This window comes from Callorhinchus milii, unplaced genomic scaffold (genome assembly GCF_018977255.1).
Source record: "Callorhinchus milii isolate IMCB2004 unplaced genomic scaffold, IMCB_Cmil_1.0 Scaffold16, whole genome shotgun sequence".
Taxonomy (NCBI): Eukaryota; Metazoa; Chordata; class Chondrichthyes; order Chimaeriformes; family Callorhinchidae; genus Callorhinchus; species Callorhinchus milii.
In genome coordinates, this window is record NW_024704757.1 from 12513081 (window position 1) to 12533835 (window position 20755).

At 39.6% G+C, this 20755-nt stretch overlaps 1 protein-coding gene across 1 annotated transcript in view; it reads right to left on the bottom strand.

Moving 5' to 3' along the window:
* Positions 1 to 39: 39 nt before the first annotated feature.
* Positions 40 to 20755, bottom strand: part of smg1 (SMG1 nonsense mediated mRNA decay associated PI3K related kinase) — a 50583-nt gene continuing 29867 nt past the window's right edge. Inside the window, exons 38-63 of the mRNA XM_007893821.2 lie at positions 20066 to 20220; positions 19262 to 19484; positions 18318 to 18564; positions 17655 to 17884; positions 17102 to 17350; positions 16415 to 16553; positions 16204 to 16313; positions 15733 to 15951; positions 15074 to 15267; positions 14264 to 14436; positions 13031 to 13310; positions 12245 to 12517; positions 11534 to 11768; positions 10652 to 10878; positions 9811 to 9967; positions 9277 to 9466; positions 8315 to 8784; positions 7830 to 7970; positions 7109 to 7261; positions 5869 to 6048; positions 5068 to 5295; positions 4056 to 4267; positions 3676 to 3782; positions 3396 to 3575; positions 3104 to 3210; positions 40 to 2345 (exon numbers count right to left, since the gene is read on the bottom strand). Of these exons, the coding sequence (XP_007892012.2) occupies positions 2268 to 2345; positions 3104 to 3210; positions 3396 to 3575; positions 3676 to 3782; positions 4056 to 4267; positions 5068 to 5295; positions 5869 to 6048; positions 7109 to 7261; positions 7830 to 7970; positions 8315 to 8784; positions 9277 to 9466; positions 9811 to 9967; positions 10652 to 10878; positions 11534 to 11768; positions 12245 to 12517; positions 13031 to 13310; positions 14264 to 14436; positions 15074 to 15267; positions 15733 to 15951; positions 16204 to 16313; positions 16415 to 16553; positions 17102 to 17350; positions 17655 to 17884; positions 18318 to 18564; positions 19262 to 19484; positions 20066 to 20220 (5157 nt within the window). The 3' untranslated portion in view covers positions 40 to 2267. The remainder of the gene's footprint in view (positions 2346 to 3103; positions 3211 to 3395; positions 3576 to 3675; positions 3783 to 4055; positions 4268 to 5067; positions 5296 to 5868; positions 6049 to 7108; positions 7262 to 7829; positions 7971 to 8314; positions 8785 to 9276; positions 9467 to 9810; positions 9968 to 10651; positions 10879 to 11533; positions 11769 to 12244; positions 12518 to 13030; positions 13311 to 14263; positions 14437 to 15073; positions 15268 to 15732; positions 15952 to 16203; positions 16314 to 16414; positions 16554 to 17101; positions 17351 to 17654; positions 17885 to 18317; positions 18565 to 19261; positions 19485 to 20065; positions 20221 to 20755) is intronic.

Below are 20755 nucleotides of genomic sequence, written 5' to 3' on the forward strand. Positions count from 1 at the left end.
AGCAAGGAGAAAAATTGTGTCAACAACATGAACACCACATGAATGTAATAACTTTATTGGCACATCTGTCCTGGATTAAACTTGTGGCAGTACAATATTTTATTTTAATTAGTTGAGCCTGAAACACACGCAAACACAAGCGGGATTCATGTCCAAGTACAGGTATCCAATACACAATTTCCCATTCATTTTTCTCCTACGTCCCCTAAAATGCAAAATTTGGATTTACACATTGGTAACTCGGTAAAAACAGTAATTGCATTCATCAGGATGTAATATTATTTTACCGATTGCTCAATAGCTACTACAAACATGGTGGAGTCACATTCAGAGGATTGGGATTAGAATCACAATTCCAAAAGTTTAATTTGTATGGGTGAATTTGACACATTTTTTGGCCAGATCACTACATCGGGGTTCTGTAGGTGGAAGTTAGCAGGGAGATTCATCTCATCTTGCTGACGGCCGTTCCAAAGGAGGTCTGGCGCATTGTTGCCCTCTATTCAGAGAACAGCATAGTGATGTGGGCTGAAGGCAGGGTGTTTTTTTTTGTGGAGGGGAAGGGGATTGTCTTCCTTCCGAGTATTATTAAAATGTACTATCCAAGTTTAAGTTACAATAAAGAACAACAGATCCAAAAATGGATTCTTGCAGTCAAATAATGAAGTGACATTTATGTATGATTTCATGCTTTTCACATTAACCTGTACAATGCTGAAGAATGATTTTACTTAACGTGAAGCCATCCGGGTTTTGAATTTTAAAAAAAAGTTCCACACACCATATACCTCCACCAAAAAAAAACCTCTAATTACTTTTGCCAGCGAGATGAAAAATACAGCTAGGAAGCTACACTACTAAAAATAAGTCTGGTACAATATGGATAAGGATGTACTTTAATATACCAAAGAAACTTCAATCTTCATCATTTTTATTGCATTTTATAATGTCCAAAGCAACTTTCCCAAAGCATTTATGAAAATGATGAATCACAGAAAACTACAGAACACACCAGCGATCTTTTTTTTTTGGGGGGGGGTAGAGAGAGGTCAGAAAGAAAGAAAAGTACAAGTTAGAAGGAAAGAAAAAGCAAGTATAATGGGATAAAGAAATGCAATGTTAAAGGGACGTATATAGGTGTATTCAAAAATATCCCTGCAAGATATGCATCAAGAAAGATCAGAGCAAAGGGCAAAGCACACAAGTGAAAGGAAGCAAATAGGAGAGGGGAGGTCAATTAAAAAAACACTTATCTGGTCATGGTGTGTCACTTTCAAATACATTTTTGAGGATTTATTCCAAGTTTTATTCGTACAAATGTCAAAAACTGCATGATGAAGTTACACAAAAATACCCATGACCTTTTATTTCCAAGTAACAAAACAGGAGGAGAAAAAGCACTTTATAGTGTATGCATGGAAACACCACCCAACCCTTCAACTTTACCAATAATCTCGGTCAATGCTTTGATGTAGTCTTTCAGATTGTGTACATTGCAAAATGTTTACATTTAAAATGGTTGATAACTACTACTGAATTCCAATCACAGTAAACAGAATTACAAGCATCTGAGAAGCACTTCTCTAAACTAGCTTACACCTATAAGAGAAAGCTTTTTTTTTTAAAAAAAAGATATCAGGGTGGTGTCATCTTCCTCACACAAGTTCCATGTAGTATATCCAATCTATTGGGATTTTGGGGGCTGTTTGTGGAGTCCATAGTTTCTCCCAGCCTTGTTTTCTTACTGGATGGCCATCTTCAGGGGCAAGCCAGCCATTGAAGGAGTTATCCAACTGGAATCACGTGTCTGGGGAACTGCTGAAATAGATTTCTTTACGGCCCCGGTTTTTCTAAATTTACCTTTCAAACAGGATTTAATACTTTGTGACCCGAAATGTTCACAGGGGCTTGATGGAATTTAGGATTTCAAATCACTTTGTACTCAGCAGGACAGCATTCGCTTCTGCACCTACGCCCTCGGTACTTCTGCTGTTCTTGGTGTGACAGAAAGACAATCGTGTGATTCATACTGGGCGCTGTTGGCCCTTCACCTTGGGGTGCAGACCATTGTATTAAGCATATCCCTGAGTGCAGCCTTCTGACTAATCACTCCGAAATGCACAGGGATTCCTAGATTACCTCAGATTAAGCCCCAGAATGCATCAACGCCTGCCATGGTGCGGCTATGAATGCCTGTGGCCGAGTTGATTCTGGTGGATGCCTGACCTCGTTGCTCATTGAACCAGAGTGATCCACTGTTTTCTAGTTCACACCCACGCTGTCCAACCTTCATACAGTTGAGCCAAGTTATCTAGATTAGTTGCTTCTTTAATCACAAAATCAACCTATGAAATTTGATGTGGTTAAAAAAGAAAAGAGAATTACTCGCTTGTTAATACATTTGCTTCAATTTAAATGAAACATCAATATAGTTTGCAACTGAAAGGATCCTAAAATACCCACAGGATAAATCTAAACGGATTTCTAGTAATGAGGAATATTCAGAAAGTTGCATTAAATTTGCCCTTTCTCAAAAACATTTCAAAGGCAATTTACTAAGACTTAAATTTTTTCCAAATATGTAATAATCTCATACATTGCTAAAATTTGCAATTTCAAATAGTCGCAACAAAATTTAGCACTGGGACAGCCACATAAATAAAAATAAAAGCAAACATTAATATTGGAAGCAATCTACAGCAGCTTCGGGAAATCGATCACACTGGTTTTCAACTGTTCTCAGCAGAAGCAAATCTTGAATTCGATATTCTTTCTATATTAAAAATATTATTTTCTTTCTTCTCTTACTCGCAAAAATTAATTCGAAGTCACAATAGATAATTCATTATAGAGGCACATTGCCTGTGTTTGGTACCTCCCTCCAACAACGACATACACAGCTGTAAGCAAGAATTTGCCACGTGAGAATTTCTAGCTTGCTTCACGTGCAATGGTTTAAGTAGTGACGGATGAGGGATGAGCAGATAGATGACTGTTAAAGTTCAGGTTCTATAGCACTAACAAATCTTAATAGCTATTGTACATGGTTTTCGGTCAAATAAAAGATTATGGTGAGAGACAAAGTATAGTGATATAATTGTACCTGCTCAGCAACAGTCATCCTCCTGTTGGGGTCCACATCTCTGCCTTCCAATTTGGCCTTCACCCTTTTCCACACACTAACAGCATAGGAATTCCGCTCCTGAACAGCTGAAAATACACAATTATATATGTTATAGTTCAGGAAATGTGACCTTTGTGAGCTACACAACTGATTTTTACAACATTCCTGATTATGAAGATAAAAGTGCAAACAACTAGAATCCCCCCACACCTTTTATTAATAATAATTTTAAGTTGACTAATTTAACTAGTTACTAATGTAAATGGTTTACCTTTTCCGGTCTTTGGGTCCCTCACTGCCTTTTTAGGACTTGGGGCAACATTCTTTCCAGGTGCTGTGGTTGTGCCTGGTGGAGTGTTTGCTGAGGCAGCGAGATTTCTCGGGGCCATCTTTCGTGTATTTTGTGACATAACTTCAGGCTGAGTCTTTTGAGTAGTATTGCTGCGAACGGCTGGCGAGAGATTAAAAACCAAGGTCCATTGGTTCAAGGTTAAGTGTTTGCATTGGTTTAAAAAAATAAATTCCTAGGACAGCAACCTATAAACATTTACCTGCAGCAAAAGTGGGCTGAAACGCAGAGGCAGAAGTTGGGCTTGAACATTCATTCGACTTATCTGTGACCAGTGGTGACGCAAAGCTGACCAGATCATTGTAGATACTGAAAGAAAAGTTAACGATCAACACAAAGCTGTAATCGGCTGAATACAAAAGGTTTCTCTCAAGTCATAATTGACAGGTTGTGTAACATGCATGCAAGTGCACGCAAGTGAAATAAACTCCTGGAGAAATTTCTCAGGCTTAAAAAAAGTGCGTGTCTGAGAATTGCTCCTGACTGCAATGCCAAAGATGGCTTTTTTTCCAAAGAAGATTCCTTTGACCCACTGGTCTTGATGGCTCAGAACTAAACAGTGAACACAACACAATGACTTACTTTTGGCTTTGAGATTTCATTTCCTTCAGAGTTGGAGTGATCTCTTGCAGCATTTCCACATGTTCCTGGCTTCGCACCTGCCCCATGGCCTGGACTATTGTGAACAACACTGTTTGGATGTTATCCTGCCAGGATTTATACTCGGCCAAGAATTGACGCACACTGTCCTCGTAGGGAACCTCTTCATTGTCTCCTAAGGCCGCTTCTTCATCCTAAAGCAGCAACATCAACAGTTAAGAAAGCAATTTTTTTTTGCACTAGTCCTTCAATTTTTGCTGTAGAATAGGAACATGTACAGCCAGCAACGGAACAACCCTATACAAACACATCAGGATTTAGCTTCTTAAAAAAATATATAATCCATCACCCAATCTGTTAGCACCTGCTCTGTGTTACTGGAACAGGTTATCACCTCCCTCTCTGTACGAGTACATCTGATCTGGTTCAACGGCCACCAATAATATCCTCTCAGGGCCTCGTAAAAAGTCCTTGACCTCTTCACATCCTTCATCACTGTCAAGCACTCCAACGTTTTCCACTGTCTCTCCTCTGATCTAACTCCTCGCTTTCCTGGTTCCACTCCAAGACCACTGCTGTCAGTGCTTTAAATAACCTCTGTTCTTTGGAACACCACACACACTCTCCCTGCTTTTAAAAACCCTTATAAAAAAAAACAACCTTTGTTCACCTCCCTCCCTATCTCCTATCTGATCAGGCTCCCACCCATCTACGTGAAGCATTCGGAGACGTTTCCTACATGAAAACTGCTGTGCAGGTGCAAGTGTTTACTGTTTAGCACAACATTGAAGAAAATGCATAAATATATTGAAACTTGGCTAAAATGTACTCCACACAAACATTAAAGTAAACCTTTTGAGATTTAAAATATCCAGATAATTCAATTTCTGGATCTGACAGATAAAAACAAATGAAGGCAAATTTCTAAGGATTACCTAGCTCCCAAATGTCAAATTTCAGACCAACACTAAGAAACAAGTGGATTAGTTATTACCTTTGCCATGGCTTTGAGAAGATGTTTAACATCAGCCAGCAGCTTGTTATGCCCAGTGAGCACAGTTTTAATATTATCCACCAAAGTTTGTATCGTTTCACAGACAGATTCGATCTGCTGTTCTTTCTCAGCCTGCACTGCCCTCTGAGTTGACATCTCCTGAGTCAGCTGCTTGTGAGCGCCAGACAGCCATTCAGTACTTCCTATTGAATGTTCGAGACTGGTAGCCTAGGAGAAAAAAAACTCGCAAATTAAACTGGTGCTCAATATCGGGAGCAAATTACGACTCTTTAAAAACATATTCACAAGTAGCAATCAAAATGCACATGATATTTCTCTAGTATTATTAGTATTAGTCTGCATTTCAGGAATTCATTAAGATATAAACCAAGACAGTGCTGTCCTACATCCACCGCTAAATGTTTCATGAGTGGACATGTGGCCTCCAGAAATTAGATTCTTTTTACATCAACCAATCTGTGAAACATGAATCTCAAACTCAGCTGGTGCTGCACTAATCAGTGGCAATTCGTCATTGTACGTGCAACTCGTTTGTGCGGTAACAAAAAGCTCTTGGAATGATTTGCAGCATAGGCCAATGTGATCTGAATTTATGTTGCCTTTGAGGTATTTGTCACACCCATCTACAACGATAAACATCCTTCTGTACTTAATGCAGGGACTTCATTATCAAATAAATAAAAACAGCTTAGAAGCAACCCATGGGAATGAACGCAATTAACGAGTGCTGTAATATTCTATCCTATACAAAATAGTGCACACACAGTATTATGAACCCACCAGTCTCTGAAGCAGCCGCAGTTCAAGATCAGAGACTGAACTGCTAAACTGTGAGGCAAACGAACACATCTGTTGGCAACGCTTGATCAGCTCAAACAATGCTGCGTCCAAATTTAAAGCTTCTGCTGTCCGAGTGCGCAGACTCTCAAAGTGCAGTATTGTGCTGCAGAGGAAAGTCACCTAGGATAATGAAAACATCAGAAATGATGAAGTGAAAGTCATCCCAAAATCTACGTTCTGACCTTCATTTCACCATGTTCATTTCACATATACTAATCAAAGGTTATACAAACAACTACAAGATGGTCTTTAAAATAAATGCTTTAAACCAATTTTTTAATTTACTCAGGTGATTTTTTTTTGCTTATTAAGGTGAAAGATGCCAGTGCTGTGACTAGAACAATTTGTATCTAGGTGTTTTGTTCGACCCTCAACTGTCTTATCTTCCCCACATTCAACCCATGACCCGCTCTGCCTTCCCTCACCTCCGTAACATCGCCCGACTCCGCCACTACCTCATCCCTCAGGCCACTGAAACTCTTGTTCATGCCTTCATCACCTCCAGGCTCGACTATGTAGACGTCCTGCTTGTCGGCCTTCCCAACTCCTCCCTCCACAGGCTGCAGATAATCCAGAACTCTGCAGCCCGTGTCCTCTCCCGCACCAAACTCCGTGACCCCATCTCCCCCACTCTCGCCCAACTCCTCCAGAGGATCCAGTTCAAGATCCTGGTCCTCACCAGAGGATCCAGTTCAAGATCCTGGTCCTCACATACAAAGCCCTCCATGGCCTCGCCCCACCCTACCTCTGCGACCTTCTAACCCTCTATCAACCCGCACGCTCCCTCCGTACAGCCGGCTCTGGCTGCTCCACGTCCCCTGACCCACCATTGGCGGGAGAGCCTTCAGCCACTCTGCCCTCAACCTCTGTAATTCTATCCCCCAGTCACTCCGCCTCGCCCCCTCCTTCAAGTCCCGCCTCAAGACCCTCCTCTTCGACCATGTCAGCGGCCACCCCCCTTCCCCTCCCTTCTCCCCCTCCTGACCGCAGCTCGGGTCTGAAATGCTGTACACTGTCCAGCGCCTTTCAGAAGTCCTCCCGACATGAAAGGCCCTATACAAATGAAATCTTGTTGTTGTTACTAAAGGTGTATAGCTGACCAACAAGCAATGTCAAAAACATTCCAGGCAAAGTTCCAACAGAATGTGCAACTGCATTGAGCTAATGAGGTGATTCTTACTTGGTTTGTCCTCTGGCTTTCTTTCAGCACCATATTCCTTCTCTCAGTGATGGTAGCTTCAAAATCTTGCAGAACAGGTGCCAGAGCTGGATTGGCTCCACCAGCCCACTTCAAGCGTTGTTCAATGCTAGCTTCCAATGCTGCCAGCTTCTCCTACGGAGCATACAATCGATTAGATAGTCTGAAACCGCAGCTCAGGTGCAAACCCTTCATTGTCCAGCGCCTTGGGGATTCCTCCCAACCTGAAAGGCGCTATAATCAGGCTCTTAAGTAAATTGGCGCTAAGTAAGAAAGGCTCTACAATTCCCTTCCTCACTCCCTTTGCCTGGCCTCCTCTCTTCCTATTTTCAGGTCTCGGCTGAAGACCTTTCTTTTTGACAGCGTCTTTGGTCACCTTCCTCCCCCGCCCCCTGGGATCCGTTACTGTGAAGCGCTCTGAGACTCCGTCCGGCGTGGAGGGCGCTGTATAAATCCAAGTTGTTGTTGAATTAGCTGGATCTTTTGAATAGAGGAGCTGGGGAGACCGGCGAGAAGTACTTTTGAGTAGTCCAGGGGGAAGGTGACAAACGAGTCCAGATTCAAGCACTAATTTATAGTGCAGAATCGAGTCATAAAATGCCACTTTTCAATTATAATCTGGACTAAAGAATTATGTGTGTACTGGTCAAGGTTTCCATGAACCAGATGACAAGGATGTGGATTGGATTGTAACCTCGTTTACCTGTACTGTAGCAACAGAAACCTCCAACTGACTGAGCGTGTGCAGTTTCTTTTTCATGTTGGTCAAAATGCCTGAGCGAGGTGGGGGAGTAACTGTCGACATGGGCTGAGTTCTGTTTAAAAGAACATCTTCATGCTGCCACTGTGTGTGTGGAGGGGGAGGGGGGGGGGGGGGGGAGGGGAGAGAAAGACAGTAAAATAACATTACAGCCACACGTTAAGATTCTGGATACATGTTGCAAATATTTTTGTTAATACTGTATTCAACTGCAGCAGGTTAATTCATTCATGGCTGCAGTAAACTATTAACAAAAATAAAATGTCTTTACAGTAATTAGTAGACACCTTTCTCAGATATCAATTTACAATTTACTTGCGACAACAAACATTTCTGTGTGATGCAATTTATACAACATGCATTATTAAAAAGTGATGAGGAGGAAAATAGCTTCACTGTAAAATTAAGAATACAATGTAAAAGCTCACCTGAAACATGGCAATTTGTATCTGCACTCTCTGGAAACAAGTCTTACAAGACGCAATGTTAGTCTCTAATCTGCGTACCAGATCATGTTTTTTCCAAGCAGTGTCGTATGAACTGGCCAGAACAGTGGCCCTGTTCATAACTAACTGTGAAAAACGGCCAATTTGAATATTGTGCTCCACTGCTTTTTTACAAAGGTCGTCCACAGAGACCTTACTTTCAGCACCAAAGTCCTTGGCTTCCACTTGAGCAATAATGTCCACACCAAGAGCACTGATGTAACTGCAAAGTGTTAACCCAAGGGCCTGGGTTGGCAAGCCAATCAACAGTTGTCTTACGAAGTCTGCTGTAAAAGCCTTTATTGGCTTAGCCGTTTGATCTTCACTGAAGCAAGAACTTCTGTACATGGATTTCACATTGACCAGTGTCACTGGACCGTTCAACGAATTAGGATCATCCAGTGGAATAATCCCTGGAAAATAAATTGAAACATCATTACGTGGATGACGAACGAGAACACCACTTGCTAGAAGTCTTGAAAGAGACTCTCTAAATACAAAACCATTCTCACCCATTAGTATGATCGGAATATTGACCCATAAGTAAACATCCCAAGCAGTAGTAATGTACCAAAAAGCAAATCCCTTTTACCACACCAAACCTAAAAATGCAGCTTGTTGCTGGACATAGGCAACACCTTACAAACACAGCCATAAAGACATAGTAAAGAAGATTTCATATAGATTGTGCTGATCTTTCTATTGTTGATAGGATTAACATAAAACCATCCAATATCTACAGTTGTAGAAGCTGCTTTATTTTAGATTATATTAAAATGACCAAATGAAACCAATAATTTTAACTCGTCATTATTCTTTTATATACACACACAAAGGACAAATCAAGATACACAAATTATGTTAAAACCGTATCCGCGAGACACTTTTTTTTAAAAAAAAATTACCTGATAAGGTATGAGCAAACGTTCTGCAGAGTCTGAAAAATTCCTTTATGGTTTGCAATCTCTTAAGGAAAAAGATCTCTTCTAGTACTTGACGGTGATTATCGTCATCAAAGAAGTTGACCTGGGTGCTGCGGGCTTCCCTAATAATGTCAATCTTCCTCCAAGCTACGGGTACCTCCATCTTGTTTAACTATAACAGCAAAAAGCACTTAGTGGGCTGACAAGTTACGAGCTTTCATTGCCAAACCACATTACTGCTTAGATGAATAGTGCATACATAGCATGAAAAGCTTTTATTATCTTAGCATAACTAGTTTAATACTCTAGTGCTGATAATGTTAATGACAATTCTTGTGTTTGAAACAAGTTCACTTCAGGAGGAATAATAATGATAATAATCAATAATAATAATGAGAATGCAACTTGCTATTGGAATGAATGAGCAGAACTAGTATGCACACATATTACCAGAGTGTGAATAGAATATTTATATATACCCATCATTTTGGTTTAAATTAACATAAATATACATACCTTTTCAATTAATAAACCAAATGCACTTTCTACTTGGGCAAACATTCCATCGAATGCCACAAGTAACATCTGGCCAGCTGACATTTTAGGGGTCTCCTCCACTGATCCACCAACACTTCTCGGCTGAATTAATTCAGTGTACTGAGTGCGTAGCATTCTAAAATAGTTGCGTAATAGTTCAGTATGGAAAGCCTTTAAAAAAGACTTGTATTCACAAATCTAACAAATCTATCTTAAAAATGTTATCCGGGCAATTATACTAGGTAATACTAACATTCACCACAGAAAATATTAAGATTATTTTGCACAGCAATTGCCTTTCCAACTACATTTTGTTTAATCTCCAATAAATAACATACCTAACACACCTCCTCATCTAAACAATTAACTTTTTCAAGAAATCAGTTGATTGCTTATGATCCCTTTCATCGACGAACTAAAGATAATTGTCAAACTCCACCTATAAATAAAAAGCTCTGGGATCTATAGAAAAGTCATCGACTAGATTTCCTGAAAATAAAATTGAAAAAAAAAGCACTTAAGTAATAAGTGCTCAGTGAACCTAACTAAAAAGTATACCAGAGGATTTAGATAACGAATTCACTTGATAAATACATAACACATGTACATGCAAATGCTGAGAATCATACGTGGGCCATGCTTACCTTAAGTCAAAAGAATTTCTTTTTTTTTTTTTTTTAAAAACTTAACTTGCAAGCTACAATTAAATTTGAAATTGGTGTCTACCAGTCAGTTGCATGTGGTTACATTCAATGCTATATCTGCTCTGTAAAACGGAAGGATGTGCAGGGCTAAAAGTTTTAGAAAACTATTCATTCACCTGGTAACATCAACGTAATGAGCACTAGTTTCCTCCTCCATTCCCATGGCAGCATTTCTCAGATACGCCTGCAGAGAATCTACGAGCATTTGTAAAGAAACCCCGTCAGTTGTCTGTTCAATAATATTATCGAGTTCTTTGAGCATATTCTCCAAAGTGTTCTCTCCCTTCATCATACACCTAAGAGCTTCTGGAAAAATGATCTGTCTGAAGTTGGTGTTCAATTCCTGTAGAAAGTTTATCTCTGTTAGACCTCAATATGTTTTGATAACAGTAAAAGCATCAAGCATTTGAATCCACTTGAAACCCACATTAATTATCCACGCAGAATGTTCAACTAAAAATGCAGTGAAACATATAATCCTACAGATTAGTGGATGAGCTTGCAACCTGCTGGTTTTGAAAGGAAAAAATGGTTGCCTTCTTCTGATCATTGCCCATTCCCCTTAAATAAAGTACACTTTTCAGTGTCTTGGGACGTCCTCCCGATGTGAAAGGCGCTATATAAAAGAAACAAATAAATAAATGTGAACATCCAGGATAGACAAGATAGGATTCAGCCAAATTGTCTCCAGTTCACATTGCCCGCCCCTCCCATCCAACCAACCAACCCACTGTCCCGCCTCTCAACAGCTAAACATGAAGACATTGTAAAATATTGTTCCAGCTACACAGTAATTTAAAAGATGAAGGACGTTAATGAGGGAGAAAGGAAACTTTCACATGAGGTCGGTACTTTGTTTGTATCATCGACACACTAGATGCAAATCAAAGCTATCTCTTCTCAACCCTGATCATGAAAAGCAGTGGGGATGGGGAGAAACTCACTCCTTGGTTGAGACGAGAGATCGGAACTGAAAGATGTTCCTTCGTGTCACTAACCTGCAGAGAGGTGTACACTCCGTTAGCTAAATAAACCGCCTCAGATGCTTCCCTGGGGTTTGGAATGTCGAGGTCCTGAGGAACCAGCTGACATTGTTCAAGAAGTTGTACAAGACAAGTAACATTGCCGCTCATACTGCAAAGCTCCTCCAAAAACCAAGCACCATCTCTGGAAGTCAGATCAACCAGCTGTTCCCCAGCACTGGAGGCAGCTCCTTCCATCATGAGGTTACGCCTATAATGAAACGAGAATAATTTGCACGCTTAAATGTTAAATGTTACTCAAGTAATTTAGGCACAACAATAATCCTTGCATTTGATAATGCGCCTTATCACGTCGTCAAGTCATCTCAAAGCGCTTCATAAGATTTTACTGCGAAGTGCAGTGATTGTATTTGTAGGCAATAAGCATAAGATAGAAGAAAATTGCTTTAAATGGCTCATACATTCAAAAAAATGCAAGGATTATTATTATCATCATTTAACCTAACAGACCGATGTACAAATTTTTTCCTTAGTATGGAGGCAGTTATTTTTGCCTTTAAATCAAAACCAAGCAAAGGGAAAACAAAACCGCAAGAATATTTCCGCATAAAACAACATTCTATCTGATAAATTAATTTTAAAATCGTACTTATTGGGATTTAGCACTTCACAAGGACTTTAATAGCAGATATTAATATTTATGGTATGAGTGACTATAGTCCATACCTGGTTAATGTACAGAGGGCTGAGATTATAACACTTGCAAGACTTAAGGATCCTTCTTCACTATTTTCATGGAGGAAAACCTTTATGCAGCGTTCAATTTCCTTCAACTGTTCTTCACAAACTGGTAATGTTCCTGACTCCTGCTTCAGGCGTTCAACTTGTCTGATGAGCCGATTGTTAATGTCTGCAGCAAAATGCTGTAGTGTCATTTCAGTAGCAGTTACAAATTGGCAGACAGCTGCTGGCTGTTGGGGAGCATACTGTATCTCGTACCTTGAAATAAACAGACACACACAAGGTTTCATCAAATACATTTCTACAATTATATTGAACAGAATTACAGACGTGGCATTTGCTTGCATACTCAAATACAGTTGCGCTTTCTAACTCGATCCCACAGTCCCTTCGACTCACTCCCTCCTTCGCCTCCTCCAAGGCACGTCTCAAGACCCTCCTCTTCGACGCCTTCGACCACCCTCCTAGCCCCCCCCCCCGCTCCCTCCAACCTTGATGCCAAGCACCCCTGCACGGGTTCAAATCCCTGATTCTCCAGCGCCTTGGGACGTCCTCCCGACGTGAATTGCATTGGGTGCTAAAGAACTAAAAAAGAAGAAATGGAATGACAAAACAAAAGATGCCATGTAACCTTGGACCGTTGGCACCAGGAATGCTCAAGTACAGGGCCTGGAGATCAAGAAAGGTACACTTACTGCTACCCTAACTCAAATCGATTAACTCATCGAGTTCAGTTAAATAGCAAATCCAACTAAATGGTCTTGTACTCACTTCCTGTACAGTTCCTGACAGTGCTCCACAGTCATGTCACAGATTAATTCTTCCATCCAGGTTTTCCACTGTTCCATCCTATGCTTCTGAAAAACGGCTTTCGGATATTGCAGAGCGACGGCAGCGTAGCTGTGTAGCTGTTCCAGACAGCCACGCAAGATGGTACGTCGCTGCTGTAGGAGAGAGCTGACCTCTGCTTCCAATTGCTCACACTGGCTGATAAGGTGAGCTTGTCCAGCGTTCTGAAGAAATGCCGTGGCTGGTACATAGCTTGGGGCTCCTAATTGAATCAGGCGTGTGTGTTGGGTGGGGTGGGAGGAGAGAGAAGAGAGAGAGGAAAAAATCTAATTCAAGACAATGTTACTTTAGATACTTAAGCCACAAATTACACAGATTCTCAAATTCAGTCATAAGTTGGAGGTTGTTTTTGCAATAGTTGTTAAAAGGAAGTCTTTGAAAACTGAATTTAATGTTTAGCACAATCCTGCGCAAACTTAAACTTGAAAGACAAAACCGTCTTACTGGTGAAGACGAGGTGACATTTTGGGCCTTTAAAGGTGGTGCAGGAAATTTAAAGCATATTTACAAATACTTCCACAACAATAAGATAAATTTAGATTTTCAAAAACAAAGGAAACTCCCTCCCATCATGTTTTCTTCTATCTCAGGCGATTGGAATGAGTCCAATTAGCAGTATAGCAACCCTGTCACCGCATGCTTGTGAAATTAGATCAGGCTGTAAGAAGACAGGAAGTTGCACCCACATAGAGCGCAGCCTATGTAGAGAGTCACGACCTAGTGTTGGCCTTTCTAAAAAGGTCTGTTGTATTTGAGCAGATCTACCACTAACCGAATGAATCACCTTAGAACTACTTATGAGTAGTTTGCATGTGTTCAAGCTGTGAGGGGGCGAGGTGGAGGGACTGCTGGATGGAGTTCCAGAGGGTGGGGGCAGAGTGGCAGAAGGCCCGCCTGCATAATCTAGTTATCACGCATCTTCCATACTTGATCTGCCACATTTATTAACAACGCACGATCAAGCACAAAAACTAACGACACTGATCTCCACCAGGCAGCAGTTTGTTTAATGTATTTCACCTTCCTGAACCTTGCAGCATAAACCAATTTGAAGATGGTTATACATGAAATATATATATACACACACACACACATATTATACATATATATCATATACACATATATAAATAAGCACACACATTAAAGAAAAGTTACCTAGGTCAAGTGAAGTACTGATTTCCTGGAGCAGACTTGCAAGCTGCGTAGCTTCTAGACTTCCAAAGGCAGCCTGATATTGTGTAATCCACTGTTCAAAGTCATTCAGCTTCACCTGAATAGCGTCCTGTACAGCCAGTTGCTGAGACTGTAACTGAGTGTGCTCTGAATATCTAAATGTAAAAACAATGCCACAGTAAACAATTATAGAATTAAAAATTTCAACACAAAATGTGATTGAGATTTAACAGATTTTCCAGTTCAGATTTTTAAACTTTTTTTTAAAAAAGAAGAGAAAATGTGGGTCTCTGAACATCCGCTGGTACGTCTAAATACTAACTTGAGCCTGATCAGATGCAATTTAACTAAAAGCAAATTTTAAACATAACCTTTGTGTGGTGGTTAGGCTTATTGCATAAGTAAACCAAAACAAAAAAGGAGGGTTATGGATCAACCTATAATTAATTTTGAATTATTCATTCTCACGACCAATTTCTTTGACATGATTACCAGTTGCAAACAAAACCCCAATGAATATTCTGTCACTAGATATCCATGTCTTATAAATTAATGAGACAAATGTGGGTTGGCACATCATGAATCCAGACAAAAGCATCGAACAATACTTGCATTTGACTTTGATTAAACTACTTTTAGATGTGCAAAATAAACTTTGCTTTATTAGCCACCTATTTATCCAGTTCATGCTGAATCATTTTTTTTTTTTTTTAACAGCAGTATCGTAAAGTTAGTTTTGCTTGATACCATAAGAGAGAACACACACACTTTATAAATCAGATTTTAATATACCTTCGTTCCAAAGTATGCGCTGGGTGATCAAGGCTGCCATCAGCTCCTTCCAAGAACTCAATTTCCTCCAGCAATTTACCCTGTAGTTTCTCTACTTTTGTCAACTGTTCCTGCAGATTCAGATAATCCTCTAAATTTGTATCAAGTTTAGGAATAACTACCAGCATGTCATCCCGGTTCTTAAACCATGTCACCTTTTGGGGGACAGAGAAAAAACAAACAAATCAAAGACAATTAAGACTAATCGAAGACGACAATAATCAATGTAAGATGTGAGATTTTCTTGCCTAATTTTATTTACTGGTTTCTGAATATTACAAATTGTTCTAAACTGTATTTGTTCGTCCGGGTCTAGGAGGAAGCATTTAACAGTTTCACTTAAAATTAATTAACTGTTTAAAGTTTAAGGGGGGGGGGGGGGGGAGATTGGCTCTTTTTGTTTTTTCACTCTTCTGCATTACTGCTGTATATTTCTTGTACTTTTAATATCTTTTATGAAAACCAGAATATATTTTTAGGAAAAGCATTGATGCATCAACAGTTTTTATACAAATTCAAATTTACGCAGGAACTAAAAACTAGTCTTTGTTAGCTTTTGAACTCTAATTAAATGTTTGTTATTTCAAAGGTGATTATTTCCTACTATTACTACTTAATACCTTGATTTCAGCAACTCTGGAAGAGAAGAGGCTACGGGTAATGTCTCTTTCCATCTCCCTCTTGCTCTGTTTGCTTTCGGCCTGCTGTCCCCCTCCGCCATACACAGCACCAGCAAATCCAACCTCACCACCTGCAGTCCAGTCTACCAGTGGGTCATACACAAAAGCTTCCAACAATGTCAAGAGAGTCTCTCGACCACGTCGCATTATCTGTACTACCTGTCAGGACACACAACGGAAAAGGATGGAAGAAAATAAATGCCTGCAAGCATTTTGTTATGAGGCATCACAAGTTGAATTAAAATCTACACAAAACTGTGCGCAATTGGCTGCCACAAAATATACAGTTAATTCCCTTCACAGTATATTCTGTGAAGCGCCTTGAAATGTCTTGAAGACTTGATAAGGCACGATATCAAATGCATGGATTATTATTATTAAAAAAATTATGTTAAGTGCCAACAAACCAACCTGTTCACAAGAAAGTCTGAATAATCCTTCAACCCCAGTGACGCCAAGTGCTGTCTCAATATTCTGAGTCATTCTGAACGGGACCTTCTCAGGGACCCTTAGACTTTTTCCTAGAAATAGTTAGAACAAAAAGAGTTAAGCATTCCCGTATAAAAACTTGAAAATGTGAGTCTACTAAAACAAAAAGTTCTCAAATGTACCCCCAAATTACCTTTTTCAAAGCAAACATTGTAGTCAATGTGCACAACCTCTCCAGTTGTCATATCTATGAGCACATTATCCAAATGTCTGTCACCAAGCCCAATTATGTAGCCAACCATTGACATAACTGCAGTTGATCTTGCATACGACTAGAAGAAAAAAAGTATAGTTATGTCAACTGAAGAAAAAAAAACACAGCAGACCCATCCCTTCTTTGACTCAAAACCTTTGTGGTACATTCCTCTATTCTTCAAATCCATTTATACTCTTCTCCCTTAATGTATTCCACAAATCTGTTCCTGCAGCATGTAAAACAAAATTACACTGGGAACCCTTCCAACTTCCTTTTTTGTTTAAAAATTAGCCTCCCTGAAATCAAATCTAAGGATTGATGCAAAGCAGGAGGACATTTTGTTTGGAGGAGTCGTTACAAATGATCTGATCTTAATGCAAGGGGTTCGCCAAAGGTAACTATCCATCCGCTAACCTGCTACCAAAGTCATAGTGCAAAGAAATCCTGATGAAAGTGTCCTAATAATGTCACCGGCTCCAATTCTCGCAGTAACAGATTGCGATGGAATTAATTTGCATTCCTTTTCCACAACTCATTAATCTTAATAAAAGATTTAAACTTGGGTGAAGAAATATCTAAAGAACTAAAACTATTTAATAACTGGCGTTAAGCTTTTACAGTTACCTGTGTAACTCCCCACCATTCATCTGGAGTAGTACATGAACACCACAGTTCTTTTGCTAGAAGATTTGGTGGTGTGCTGTCCATCAGTTCTTCTAGGACGGAGCACATTACAGTCAAAGGCCAATCACGCCGTGAGACGTCCAGATTAAGACCCATGGATTTTAAAGCTGGGCCAATTTTGCTGTAGTACAGTTCACTGGGTCGAGGTACCAAAGCAGGGTTTGGGGCAGTTTGGTAAGAATCCTGAGTCTGTGGGGGAAAAACAACACTGAACTGTTATAACTTTGTTTTTATATAAAACAAAGTCATCGGGGTATAAAATCAAAATCTGATGTAACAAGATCAGTAAAACTAATACATTTTTAGTCTTAGCGTCCAGTGGAATGGATTTTTTACTATTACTTTGTTTACTTACATTATTTCCACAATTATTTTGTTTACTTAACATTATTACTTCACCATCAAAATTAAGAATGAAGGGATTTGTTCAGTACAGCTACGCATTACTCATAAATTTGTCTCAAACCTCAGAATTTAAAACAGTTTGATTTACCTTCTGGGCCTGCAAAGCAGCCTCTCTTTGCTGCCATCGCTTGTAAAGTCCAAAAAGAGGAGTGGCCCCATCCACCCACTGAATGAGTCCCGATCTGGTTCCTAGTGGGGTCACAGAATAGTGTCTTGCATGGAAACGGGGAGTCTCTTGTCTGTTAATTTTTATAAACATGGTATTTACAATCGACAAGAACTGCATGATTCGCTCATCTAGATGCAAGTCTTCCAGCCCTGTGATCGGACATTAAAAAAANTATAAAAATTAGTCTCATCATTCATAGTGAAAAGCTCAAAATATGTTAACAAGTGCAGACTTTACACGATTTGTATCCAAAGCTGACTGTGAATACTGTTGTTTCCCTATCCTGCCTCTTATACATTGTAGAGGATAAATTGGGTTGGTTTTTTCCGAACCTAAAGTAAAATTCTGTAAACTGAAAATTATACCAACGAAGTTCAAAACAAATGTTAATAATAATAATCCCTGGATTTGATATAACCCCTTATCACGTGACGTCTCCAAGGGCTTCACAAATGTTCCTTATGCCATCTATTTTAGCTACTAACTCCTACTATGGGATTGAAAAATAGATGAATAGGATAATGCTTAAAAAACAAACACACACACGAACATTGCAATGATTCTAAAATAGAGTGATTTTACCTTTAAACAGATACGGATAGTTTTTCCCATCGGAGCCCAAGAACATAAGCTTCTTTGGTTTGGTTTTGGTGGGTAGAATGGTGATGGTATTGCCAACACTCTGAATTGTCACAGCATCCCTTGCGGAGATCTCTCCAGGCAGGGCGATCTCTGTGCCCGACATAGCAGCCATTCGTGGACTGATTTCCTCCAGTCGCAATAGGTAGCTGGCTCGTTTCTGAGCTCTCTGTTGTAAGCTTATCATTATCTGTAAAAAAAAATGGGTGTCGCAAAAAAAAAAAGAAAATTGCCAAAATCTCATACATTTCGGTCAACCTTTCGCTTTTGATAGATTAGTGCTGAAACAAAACATTTTCACTTAACAAATGTCAAAGTACGTGTTCTGCAAACTGCCGATGCAAGGTTTCTCAAATTCTAACCTTAGTCGCCCATCCTTTACAACATGAGTGTCACATTTCACCACTCTCCATTCAAGTTTCAAAAAAATATTCTTCTAAATGCCTCTTTTCTTCCCTCTACCATTTCCTGAAGGTCTTTGCTCTTAGTGGGAGCAGCTTACTGGTACATCATCCAAGTGGCTATTCTGCATTTCTAAGCCATAACTGAGTATTACTTGGCTACTTGATCACAGAGGGCATTATGCAGAACTTGTAAAAGTAAATCAATGGAAACCGTGACTAATTTGTCGAAGTGAGCCAAGATCAATTGTAATGCTATTGCTGTTCCTTAGCTGATTCAGCCCATTAATGTTGGCCTGGCTTCCTACCTGATTTAAGGTCATTTTACGTGGCTGACAAAAGATAGGGAAAGTGGCGCTCAGCAAATTCCAATCCCCCCAAAAAACTTCAAAAATTCAGATTCACTGTCCTTAGTACGATGTGGTGAAATATTCAGTGAAGCACAATTATTAACCAGTAAATATGTCTGACTGTCAGAAAGCTCACCTGTTTAAAGGGAATCCAACTAGTGCCTGGATTTGCAGGATTTGATGGCGTCTTCAGTTTTTCCAAAGCGCTATTAATTGCTTCTCCGTAGGTGTCCTGAAACCATTTTTCATGAGGAGTTTCTGCCGCCGCTGAAGTAATGCTGCACACATGCTCCAAAGCAAACACCACTGGCTTCATCAGGGCTGTGTGCTTCTCTCTCATTATAGCCATCTTCTCCTCCCTAAAAGCAAAAAAATACCATCAAGACGGAACCATGTAAAATTAAACTCTCATTCGTGCAGGAAACATTCGCATTGCTGCTCACTCTGATCCAGTTATTAGTTTGACGGCAATTCCACCTCACCACTTATGTTAATGCCACAACTAAAATGACACTGAATCTATATAGAAAGACAGAAATAAATATAACACAACTTTACAGGAAGGTCTCTGTAGATTAAATCTCTAAGTTTGAAAACAATAATAAATATATATCTTTTTAAAAGCTCCCTTTCCTCTACTCTAGGAGCAAATTTAAGATGAGCTCTGATCGCATAGCTGCTGCTACCATCCTTAACTAAACGACTTTGCGGAAACTACCGAATACTTAGTGTGAGAGGGTATCACAGTTGACACGGATCCCCATCTCACCCAATACGTATACATGCATTATTTATTAAGTGCTTTTAACTTCACATTCTTCGATTAAGTAGCTAACTCGACACAAAATCATTATAGCGGCTATACTGGGAAAGAGTCCAGCTTTATCGCAGCACTGTCTATGAGCATCATTAAAATTCATACCCGATTTTAAATACTTACTTGCGAAGAGTATTATTGTTTTGAACCCTCTTCACCTCATCCTCCAATTGCTGTATGCGTCTCAGCACATGCATGTGTTGCTGTTGCAGTACTCCGAGCCAGAGCTCGTCCCACAACACTGTAATTCTCCGCAATTCTCCAACCAACATCTGGACCTACATAACCAACACCAGCATATTGCAAGAGAGGGAAAACATTGTTATATCTTGTAAATTTGAGCGTCAAGACTTCTCACATCCTAAACTGTAACATGGATATTGAACCTATTTTGATACGGTCATAAAATAATTCACTGTGGATATATAAACAGACTCTGGAAGACCATGTCTAAAATGCTAATGAATTACTGCTTATACGCTATTAATAGCCATTATGAAAAGGGATGATTTGCTCAGTTACTCATTATGCTACTTTTTAGAATATTGGAAAATGAGGTTCTTATATTTCCAGGCTTTCCACTAAAGATTTGTCTCCATAATAATGAGGACTTAACACGCTGGTGGTTTTAATTTAACAATCAAGTTTTACAGCAGTGGTAAATGATAATCCTGTGTTACCATTTCGAATGCTTCTCAATTGTTCGACAAAACCAGGAGGCATTACTATGAATTACCGTGAAGCAATTCACTGGAGGGTCCCATAGCTGATGTCAGTGGTCAAATAAAATACGCTTTAAACACCGGAGAACTT